At 39.6% G+C, this 12,044-nt stretch overlaps 1 protein-coding gene across 10 annotated transcripts in view; it reads right to left on the bottom strand.

Moving 5' to 3' along the window:
• ANKRD44 (ankyrin repeat domain 44) overlaps window positions 1-12,044 on the bottom strand; it is a 131,577-nt gene that overhangs the window by 19,311 nt on the left and 100,222 nt on the right. For 6 of the 10 annotated variants that reach the window (XM_021555345.2, XM_077785132.1, XM_077785137.1 and 3 more), the window contains 2 exons: window positions 7,067-7,093; window positions 1,423-1,494 (listed from right to left, as the gene is read on the bottom strand). In XM_021555345.2, the coding sequence (XP_021411020.2) occupies window positions 1,423-1,494; window positions 7,067-7,093 (99 nt within the window). The remainder of the gene's footprint in view (window positions 1-1,422; window positions 1,495-7,066; window positions 7,094-12,044) is intronic. The other 4 variants (XM_077785133.1, XM_077785139.1, XM_077785140.1 and 1 more) reach the window with 1 other exon arrangement.

Here is a 12,044-nt window from a genome sequence, read left to right as displayed (position 1 = left end):
ATGGGTCACGTAAAGAACACAACTCCTGTCTTTCAAAGACCTTTCCTATAAATTGTGAATAAAATCCATCCCTTTCAATGTCTCCTAAACACAATAGAAATCAGTTTATTGATTCCTTATGACTCTCTATTACCAGAAAGGATTTTTCCAAATTACTTTATTTAAATTATTTAATTAAAATATTCCTAGAGTTTAGGAAAAGAATTTACAAATCTTGATTTGCTCTAACCTTCTAGTACAACCCAAAGTGAGGAAATTTCAGGCAATACTTTGCCAAGCCAGCACAGGTCAATCAGCAATTCATTTTCCACACGCTACAGTATCTGACAGGGAAATGTTAGCTTCAAAAACTAGGTTCACTAGAGAGATCCATAGATTATCACCTGACTGGTGCTGAATTCAATACATGTGCTGGTCTCCAACTAAACAAGTGACTCTCAAACCTGATTTTTGTACAAATAAAAACACAAATTTGACCAGCTGTTTACAGCTGATGCTTCATGGAGAATTCCTGCCAGCTGGACCATTTGGTAGAACAACTACAGTGGACAAGCAGATGCACTTCCAGACCTACAGCCACACTGGGGCCAACAGCACAAACACAGGTGGCATTGCAAAAACCCAGTGGACAGTGCCAGAAATTGGAAATGTTTTGTTCAGCTTTGTAGGGCCTGCCCTCCTCTTTTCACTGTCAGAGCATCCTTTTTATTTACATACAGTTGTATAGTTAGTATTTTCAGAGTTGAAGTTGTGAATTCTCTCTCCATGCCTAAAGACATTCAAAATGTGATGGGGCACAGCCCTGAAAAAATCTGCTCTAGCTGATTCTACTTTTACCATAGACCTGGGACTCAATCTCCAGAGGTCCATGTCAACCCCAGCTATTCCGTGGTTCTGCACAAGAAAACTGGGAAGAGGAATTATGAATCTTGAGCTCTTGGGACAGGGGAGCAGTTGTTATCTCTGAGGCCATCTCTGCTGGATCCTGTTGTGATATGCCAGTCTCCATGGCATTCTCAGGGCACTGCTGGGCTTTGAACACTGTCCCACACCCTGCTGCATACCAAAGGGTTTTTGCACTGCACCTCTCCTCCAGAACATCAGAGAATCTCATTCCATGAACAAAGTCTACAGTCAAGCTTTGGCCACATATTTTTAAAGTAGTTCTAAATACAAGTGTGAATTTCCATTTAACTTCACTTCAGTGTCTGTGTCATCTTCTTGCCCAAGTGTTAGAGTCAGGAAGAGCCAAGAGCTTCAACTGCCTAAAACTTAATTAATGAGTCCAGCCCAGAACCTGGCTTTGTTACATCTCTTCCTACCCTTTTCAAAACAAGCCCACATTAAACTTGCTTCAAAGACAGAGATTAAAGAACTATTCTAGGAGACATTGATCAAATGCTTTACACATCTCATACTCACAGCTAAATGCAAAGGACTTTTTGTAGATGCAGAATCAGATTCCTCAAACATATTGTTTGTTTTTTCCAGAAGCTGGGAAGAAAAAAATAAAGTCTTAAAAAATTTTTACATGAGACAGGATAAATTTTCATGGACTATAAATCTATAAATCAACAAAGATGTATTTTGGCCACAGTAATTACTGAAGGATTGCAAAGTATTTTCAAGCTTTTCTGCACAGGATAAAGCTATAAAACCAGTTTAAAAGCTTGTCATGAACATCCTTAACCTGATTAATTAGTTTTCATGAAATGCTGGGGCCTGCTTGGGTGAGAAAGGAGCAGGCTTTGTAGGATAGAGCCCTCAGTAAATTTACACTGGAGAAAGCTCAGTTTCATGATTATACAGCATGTGCAAGCCATGTCTGATACAGTGTTTTGGTTAATTCTGACACATAATTAGCACTGGGAATAATTATAACTGAGCTGTGAATCACTGATAAATTACAAAATTGACTGAAAGAACAATCTGCTCCTGCAAAGACAGTCTTCCAAAATGCAACACATCCCAGAACTCTTACAAACATCCAGTAATATCTAGTAACAAATTTGTATAATCCTCTTCATTTTACAGCTTAAAACCAAGGACATTTCCATCCATCTAGAAGGAAGAGCTATGGAAAAGCACCACTCCACAACAGGACATGAACCCTGACAACTTATCCAGCTGAGGCTGCAAGGAAAATCACACAGTGTCGAGAATGCAATTGAAAATTCAAGATTTGTTGAGTGGCACTGCTCATGTGCATGGCCTTTTGCTTAATAATTACTCAGAGTTGGTCTCCACAAGCCTTTGGGACTAGAAATTAGCATATGACAGAAAATCACCAATGGGAGACTGCATAAAAAGAAGAAAAGCATGACAGTCAGCTAAAACTGACTTGTAATGTTTCTAAGGCTACAAGTACATTTTTCAGTCTTTTTCAAGGTTTTTCATTTGGTTGGTTGGCTGGTTTGGTTTCTGGGGTTTTTTTAAGAGACTAAGGAATTAATCAAAAGACAGAAAAATAAGAATGTAAGTTTTTGTGACAGTCTGGACAATTTTAGGCTATAACAACATGGAAAGTTCTCAAAAGAGACCATGAAAGGCTACAAAGGGCTTGTCTGTGCTGCAAGGTGATGGCATATTCCTAAACACTGATGTAGACCTGAACTATTGGTGTAACAACTAAATCTGCAATATAAATTAGCCTTAATAATGCATAAGGTGTTACAAATCTCTTATTCAGCAAGGCAAATAACCTGAATCCTATGGAAAAGCTAGAAAATGAGGCAGTAATCTAGTTTACTTGTATATTTTGTGCCTAGCAATATGTCAAGACTATGTGTTCATAAAAATCATAAGCAAGTAGGTGTGCGTATTAACAGGTAATGCAAATTTTAACACTTCCCTGCAGCTACCAGGGGAAAAAAAAAATCAAGCCTCCCACCAGTTTCTTGGTAGGTTTGGGGCAGAGTTAAGAAATGCATTTGGTGCTGCCATGTAGAACCACCTCCAGTTAAAATACTGTTCTTCTCTTATATAAGAGAGCTGTGAACAGGATGAAGCTGTAACCAGCTATGAATACACAAATGCATCTGATATTCTCTAGTGAGTAAACAAGCTAAAAAATCCCACCAAACAAACCCAGGCACTAAGCCTGTTCCCCTGCCTACCTGATACTGGCCTTTAGTCTGTGTCCATGAGGCCAGCACAGCAGACTAATTTACTAATCTTTAATTACATTTCTCATCACCATGTTGAAATTCCAGGATCAAAATCATAGCAAGTAAATACTTCCCTTCACCTGTCAGAAGGTTCCAAAAGTCTCCAGGAACAAGGCAGATAATTGCCTTTCGAATAGATGAAGAAAACCGCACAGAAAATTGACAAAATTAAGGCTCTAAAGGCACAAACAGTGGGATTGGAAAGCCCCTCACAAAAGGCATCTCCATGGCTTAGTCAAAGCAGCTTAGGCTGGTGCAGACCAGGCTTAATGAGCTTATTAGTCATAAGGCTGAATATCTCCATCATAAAGTCAAGTGCAAACACGAATTTGATGGCAAACCTGGAAGCTCTCAGAAACAGAGCCATACACTGCAAGAGGAGCAATTAGAAAGGAGAACAAGAAGAGGAAAATAAAAGACACATCACTAATATTTTTTCTTTTTTGGCATTCCTTGTCAAGCATTGTTTTGTAACAATTAAGTCACTTGAATGGCAAACATAATGTACAAAGAGATAAAAAATACCAAGTCCAAGTCACCAAGAAATTCTCCCATTTTACCAGTGTTTCTATGGTTCTTTTTATACTAAATTACATATATTTTCTATAATAACACATAGAATAGTGTGTCCTTGGGGGACTCTAGTTCCATTATACTTGAAGAAGCTATCCATAGTTGCATCTGTTTTTAAAAGGGTAAATTTATCATTCAGAATCATTTGTCCTGGCAGCCATGGAAGCTTAAATCCCACACAGCTCACAGAGCAGTCCCAGCATGTCTGCTGTGCTGCAATCCATCCCTGCCTGTGGAGATGCATTTCACCAAAGACAGACAAATAAGCATGAATTACCAACAGTTTATCAATTACCATTGTTACTGGTGGCTGACTGGACAATGTCTCAGCATACTGCATTTCTTATTTTTTGGGACTTTAAAAGTCTGCCTTGTAGGAGATTGCATTTCTCTGTATCGACTGCCACAGATTTTAGGTGGATGTCAGAATTGTGCAAAGACCCTGCAGGAGAGGGGCACCATTCCCTGTGGGCAGATCAGAACCTTTCTAAAGGCAAGGGTACCCTTCTTCTCTTTCTGCCTCTTGGGAATTCCCACCATGACCCTTTCACTTCCTGTGACAGCACCATTTAATTCTGTAAGTAATTTTGTGAAGTCTACAGACTCAGGAACATAAATGCTTTGTGAGATGCAGACTAAGACTAAACAGCAATTATTCAGTTCTAGTCTTAAAAACTAACAGCACTAAAAGGTTGCTGTCACAAACTCTCTTCTCTTCCCTAGCTCAGCATGAAGATTAATAACTTTTACAGTTTGCACCATTTCATTTGTGCAGTAAGGGTATTTACAGGCACAAGAGGATTTGCTGCTTGATTTTATTTTGTGGTTATAATAAATGACTCTATTGCAGGATACAGTGTGGGTTCCCCCCTTCATTTTTGGAGCATTCAGATATGCTAGTTAATGAGTCAGGATACTTCCTGTGATTGTCCTCATAATATATGCTAAAATTCAGCTCTGGTATTAAAATAAAAAAATAAAAGAAAAAAAATCAAAAAATAGCAGCTTCATGGAGCATGTCAGTAATTCAAAATTACCATTAAGCAGAAAAAGAGATAATACTTTCATCATGCATAAAAGGTTTAAGCTACACTTTTTGAAGCAGGAGTCAAAAGAAACTCCAAGCCATAGACAATGAAACGATGGGCACTCTCTCAAACCCTCAAAGAGCACAGAACGTGTGATCCTGTCCAAGCCATCATGCACAGGCACCTCCAGGCACAGCCACTTCCGTGCACTCCCAATAGTTATGGCCCAGGCTGGTGCTCACTGGCACTGAAGGTAAAGAGAATTTTCTTTGGGAGTGTTACTGTTTTATTAAGGCAGCTCTGACATTCCAGCACACACACTGGCAGTACTGCTGCTGAACCCCTGCAGTTTGGTGCCCTTCATGCGAATTGTAAAATGGCAAAGCATTAGATTGGCTGTGTATATTCTAAAAATAGCCTTTACTCTGAAAAGTTATTAATCTAACAGTGTTCAGAAATGTCCACACATGTGAAAAGCTGATCAAAAGGCAATAAAGACAGAAGGAATAGTTGGACACTGCTCTTCTGCAACAATTCTGCAGCAATGCTGCTGATCATTTACAAGGTCATTCAGAGCTGGCAATTAGTCATGATTTTTAATGTCACTTTCAGAACTGAATACAAATATATGAGCTAGGTGTCACTTTGCATCTCATATTTCCTGATAAATTGCAACAGATAATTGTCTCTGCTCTGGGAAAACATGCTACCAGCAGCTTCTTTTAAATGAAGGCTTTTCAGCATGTAGCCAGGACAAGACTGAAAACCCTCATCAGTTGTTTCTGATGATACAGAAAAGAGCAGTAAAATGAACCTCTGTACTACTTTATCTCAGTACATTTAAAATCTCGGAATTATTCCTAATTGATGAAAAATTCAAAGGTGAAGTGGCACAAATATATCCTCAGGGGAACAAGCAATCCTGTAAGCTCTCTCCATATTTGTAAATACACATGAACAAATTACTTTAATTTGATCAGGTTAAAACCAATACTCCTCTTAACCTAATGCTAATGTTTTCCTAAGATCAGGCTTTAAAAATCCAATTCATCAGTACTGACATCAATTTCATTCACATGCACAGATATGGGTGAAGTTAAATTAACTTAAGCAAGAAGTATTTTCACAAGACCTTAGGCTGACTGAGCCTGAAGAGATGTGTTAGTAGCTCCATGCAACTCCTCTGGTACAAAATTTAAGTATCCAATACCCACCAGAACGCAAACAGGACACTTACCTGGCATGTAAGAGAACAATGTTCAGGTCTTTAAACATATCTAAATCTGAAACTCGAGCAGGCTCCAGGCCCTGGGCTGTTCTCAGCTGGGGCACTGATCTTCTCTTGGAGCTCTTCCACTCCATACAAAATCATTTCACGTTAAGCCATAGGAGTGCCATACTCAGTGGGTCATAGGGTCAGGTGTTTGTCACCCAGTAAGTATTTAAATAATGCAGAACAGCTCCAAATGAGAGTGAGAGATCACCCCCAGTACCAGCCTGCATAATATGTTGGTTACTCCTTGGGATGTAGAAGTCCAGTTCCTTTGTCAGAGCAGAGATTTGAACCTGGGACTTTCACACTTAAATTACATTTAACATACTTCTTTCTGGCCAGAAATTCTACCTCAGAGGTTCTGTAAAACCTCATGCTTTGCTTTAAAGACTCTCTTAGCCAAAGAAACTTTTGTAAATCATACAGGTGTGCAAAAGGTATAGGAAGGCTTACATTTAGAGAAATTATTGGAAGTTTCCTTTTTAGATAGAAAACTTGAGGACTGGTGAAATACAGTGGCAGTCAATTTTTAAAATGTGCATTTTAGTGTTATTTTTGCTACTCTCCTCTCATTTGAGCCTCTACTCTGAAACACATACAAGTACTTTTAAAATTCAAGCTCACTTGAAGCCACGTAATTTACATTTCTTCTCTGAAACACTTTAAAATTGGCCACAAACTTCCAGAAAACAGCCAAGTGTGGTTCCATTTCACATTACCAAATGCAAAGTTACTTTAACATCCAGGGAAGTGTCATGCCAGCCAGGTACGTGCACTGGACTCACAGCTCCTAAGACTGACTGAGGAGAAGCAACAGCCTTGAGCAAAGCTGGAGCCTGCAAGCAGCAGGAAGAAGGAATTCCAATGTAAGCAGAAGCAGCACACATGCAATTGCTTCAAGTACATGGCATGCTGGTTAAGAGTTGTGATTCTTCCTCAGGCTTCACCAGAGTGAATACAAGGATTTGCAAAATACTACGTTTAAATAAAAATACACAACATGCAATCATTTTTCATTTACTCACTATATCCAATGGGGTTTTGCTTCCAATCTAATTAAAAATGTCAGTTAGAATTAGAATAATTAAAGACAGCAACACTCAAGTGTAATAGTAATCTGAAAATATTTCTTGGTTTATTTTTCCTGTACAATAACTGCATTGCAAGCAGTGCATGAACAGAACCATGGACCTGACCCTGTGTGCCCCATGCCTACACTGACCACACCCAGCAGAAATACTCCTACACCACAGCCACTGTGGATAGATATTGGTTACATTCCTTCATAAAGGAGGAAGGAAGAGAGGAGAATAATAACAATGTTTAAGATCAATCTCCTCAATTGACAAAACACAGATCAACAGATACATAATACAAACACACACACACACTCTGTGGGAGTCTGCTTAATGAAGTGAGATTGCTTTGTAAACCTACAAATACCAATAAACCAGTGGCAGTTTCTGTCTGAAAGCTTGCTCATGCAGGCCAACATGTTGTCTTGGATAAATAAACCTGACTGCACCCCTAGAATTCCAGTGACCACAGCTCTTCCTGAGAGCCTAATACTTTAATGCAATGCAATATGCCATGATCAAATGTCCTTTTCTTTGGAATCAATAGATTTGATGAGCCAGATATTCTTCACACACAACATTTCAACATCACACACACAGATACACAGAAAGGTATTTAAGGCAACAGCAGAAGTCTGTGATCTCTTCCCTAACTGAATGAAAAATGTCTCCTGAAGTTCTGCAGTGGCCTTGTTCTCTGTCAGAACAAGGCAGATTAAAGTGTCTTGATGCTCCACCCCAGAAAAATAAACATACAGACTAAAAAAGACAAGATGTGTCAGAGAGACAGAAAATAACCCCCAGAGATGCTAAGCAATACTCTATCCTACAAGGCAAACTGCCAGCAGGGTGCCAGGGCAAACAGTAAATTCCTGCCCTTGTTGATTTCCTAAGCAGTATTAACTTTTTAGAAAACATTTTTAGAAAACAAATTATCTGGCTTCCAAAACATAAAAGCTAAGACAAATTGTACTTCTATAAACTAACTTATATCACTGTATCTAGCATATATGGGCTTCTATTGATTATTTAAAGAGTGGGTACATTTTGCACAAATGCTGAAATCAAAACTCAACCAATTAAATCAGTGGGATTTGTTACCTCATTGTAGAATCAGGGGGATTCTACAACTGACAGACAAATTAGCTGTATTAAAGTTATTTTTGAGCATTAAGTTTCTAAATTCTTCTTTTTAGAACCACTTAAGTTAATGACTGTGCTTCTCTGCTCCACTTGGGAAAAGCTCTCACAGACACAGGTACAAAGTAATTACTCACACAAAACACTGCTGCCCCTGGCTTCAGACAACATGCTCCCCTTAACAAGGGGGGTGTTAGTTGTGGAGACAAGGAATTATGAAGGAGAAAATGCAGGCTGTGTCCCCCAAATAAAAAGATCTGGGTCAGAAGGAGGCCCAGGGGCTGCCGCCCAGCATCGGAGCCAGATCCCCATGGAAAAAAGCTTTTTAACACCCATCCCAGCCCCTGCTGTGAATCACTCATCAGTAATTACCAGTGTCCTGCTCTCAGATGGATGAATGAACACATTTGTGTTGATAGGAGACAGGTAATTAGCAGCAGCCACATTGGAGATTTATGGAGCCAGTGATTTCAACTTCTCCACAGGTTGAGGAACCCAGTGTTTGAAGCATGGCTTATGTGCCTCGCAGTGCACAGCTGCTCTGATCAAAGGTGCTCCCCAGCCTCTCCATTCCCAGTTTCCCAGTGTGGCCTCGTGCTGGCCACACACCTCCCTCAGCCCCTGCTCCCCAGCACACACAAAGGGATTTGCCTTTTCTTCTGGGCACGGCTTTTGGTTAAACCATGCTCTCCTCCCATCCTTAAATGACTTAGCCCCTCTAATGGTTCCATTTCTGTTAGTCAAAGAGGGAATTACATTTGCTGATGGAGTAAAGAGAAGAGCAGATTAAAAGAAAACTTATCTATCCTTTCTTACAATTAGAGATTTCACTAGAGGAGACAGGCATTTAATTCTGTTTGGCCAAGCACTGCACAAAAACCTGTTTTTATCAGCACCAAAGTGCTTGACTGTCTCTCCGTGTAGAATTGTAATGTGAAATTACAATTTAAATTCCACTCTTTTCACACCAGTAAAGGTCTTGTGATAAGAGATCATTTCAATGTAAAAAAATCCACATTTTTCTTTTCTCCAAAGGAGTTTGGTGACGTGATCAGCTCTAAAACACCAGGTAGCAGGGATGACTGGTGTCACTGACTACCAACAGCAAAGTCAGCCCCAGCCTAAACAAACCTGAGGTTATTTCTAGAAGCAGGAAGGCAGGTGGGAGTTTCAGTGACTTGCAAACACACATGCCCACCATTCAGCCTTTATGAATGGCTCCCTACAGATGGAGAAACAGCTGAGGAATCAGCTTCCACTCTTCTCTTTTTAGCAACATCATATCATTCATTGCAGAGCAGCTACCCTGCTAATATTCCAGACAACCTAAAGGTCCTCCAGGAAAAAGCTTCTCTTGCTGAGTTCTGTGGTTGAACACACAAAATATAAATTTGGTTTGGGTCAAAGACACGACCTTTTTGGTCTTAATCCTTATTTCTCCTAATGCCTCCCCACAAAGAAATGTAGCTAAGCTCCAGCCAGGGTACTGGACTCATGGTAAACACAGAAGTCAAAGAATGAAAATATGTTTCCATAGATAAACCAGCCCTTCCCTAAACTGCATTCAAATGTGTAAATATTTTAAATGCTGAGAAACTGTGGTGCTTAAAGCAAAGACCAAATTGCCCAGCTAAGGAAACCCAACTGGATACCACATCTTTTTATTTGGACTTTTTAAAGTGAACATTTATTTAGAAATAAACTCTTTTAGATAGCTGCTAAAAAAATGGGGGGTTGGGGGAGAAGGCAAATAAAAAATAATCTTAAAAGGACTTTTATAAACTTGACATATTCTGGAACACCAAAATAATTCCCTAACATTTTGCTGAGATTTGGTATTGTGTATTAGAGAAATACGAGTAAGCATTATTCATAGAAAAACAATATTATTGTTGCATCCATCTTGACTTAGTTTTGACCAGAATAAAGCTCCATGTTTCATATGAACTCTTTCCTCTGACAAGTTTTAGAAAGAACTGTCTTGTTCTGGGCAAGATAATTCCTAGATATTTTCATTTATCAGCTATCAATAATAAACAAAAATATTTACATAGGGGATAAAATAGTAAAATAACAGTTAATATGGCACTGAAAAATAATGGTTTATTTATATAATCCCACCTGACTTTGCTTTCAGCCCTTTTGCCATCCTGAATCCCAGCATTGCAAAGAAATCAGTGTAATGGTGGTGCCTGTATCAGCTAGTTAGAGTTATCAAATGTAAAGTTGTTCAACTCGGGACTTGGTAACTCATGACAAAAAAAACTGAGACAACTTCTGACAGTGGGTGCAAAGATGACAGATCCTGGTCTTACTGTTGGACAAGCACAAATGCTTTCTGACACATGTACACTTTGTATTCCAGAGAGAAAATGACATGCCTGTTACCCTCCAAACACCAATGGAAAAATCCTGGTCCCCAAAAAAGTTTCAGGCTGGCACCCCAGCACACAGCAGTGGTCCTGTGCATGCAGAGGACTAAAATTCATGGCAGTTGTTTTTCACCACTGTACACAGAACAGCTGTGTGACTCTAACTCTGTAAATGATGCTTGACCTTGGGTTTCCATACTGCAGCTACAGCCACAAATAGAGGAAGACTGACAGGGAAGAGCATGGAGTTTTTCTGCCTGAATATAGAACACTTGCTGCACAGCTGTCTCTGGCCCACAGTTGGCATTTCACCCCTCCAGATTAAAAGAAAATCCAACACCTCTGACATGCTCTGCATTCCCAGCTCCTCCTTTTGTCTGCCCAGCCTAAGCAATGCCAGGATTTGACAGCAGGTCATTGCCTGCAACTGATACGTGCAGAAAATGTGCCCAGCCACAAGTACAAGAGAAGAGAGGGGACCTTGCTCCGTGCCCAATCCGTGCCTCACAGCACACAGGGACTACAACACAGAGGCTGAAAGAGAATCCTCAGTGAAGATGCTCGCCCTCAACCCCCATGGGTGGAGTCACCAAAGGTCAGCCCTAGGAGAAGGCAAAGCCAAACTCACTGCCACAAGCAACAAAGGAGCAGTGCTATTTTAAGTGTCCTAAATATTCATGCTTGTAGGTGGGAGCTAAAAAGGCCTAATACCCCACCTGTAATTCTGCCCCAGGCCTGCCCTGGCAGAGTTACTGCCCCAGGTTTCCAAGCTGCTGAAACCAGCTGCAGGCCAGCTGCAACTTTCCTGGTGTGGCACATGTGGTGTGAAAGCAGCATGTACTGTGCAGAGCTCCTTCTCAATAACTAAATACTTGACTCTTCAACACAGAAAGAAAGAACCAAACAACACGTAACACTAAACAGTACACAATGTTCTCACTAAAGCATGAGTATCTATACAATATTCCAATTGGAGCTTATTTTTTGGAAGCAATTAAAGTCAATTTATATGTAATGTATACAATCTATTATATAGTGTACATATAATGTATATAGTAATTATATATTATGTATAAAATTTTGGATCACCCTGTATATCAAGCAGTTAACTCTCACCTTTATGATACTTTAACAAGTCATATACGTCTATAAATCCATTCTATACATCTCCTAAATCCAATGTTGGGCTAAAAATTTTTGGCACTTAGAAGATGCAATTACTAATGACTTAGACCCAGAATATTAAAAAAGGAATAACCAAAAAAACCCCACCAAAATTCTCAGCTGCTTGGCATATAAGATTGATCTTAATTATGGTAACTTTATCAGTGTTGCTATTGTTTCACCAGAGACAAAAACTACAGGTATGAAGCAAAAGTTATTTACTCCCTCAGTATGCAAGGTGGATCAGGCAC

The sequence above is a fragment of the Lonchura striata genome, chromosome 8, assembly GCF_046129695.1.
Source record: "Lonchura striata isolate bLonStr1 chromosome 8, bLonStr1.mat, whole genome shotgun sequence".
Taxonomy (NCBI): Eukaryota; Metazoa; Chordata; class Aves; order Passeriformes; family Estrildidae; genus Lonchura; species Lonchura striata.
This window is presented reverse-complemented; position numbering and strand designations above follow the sequence as displayed.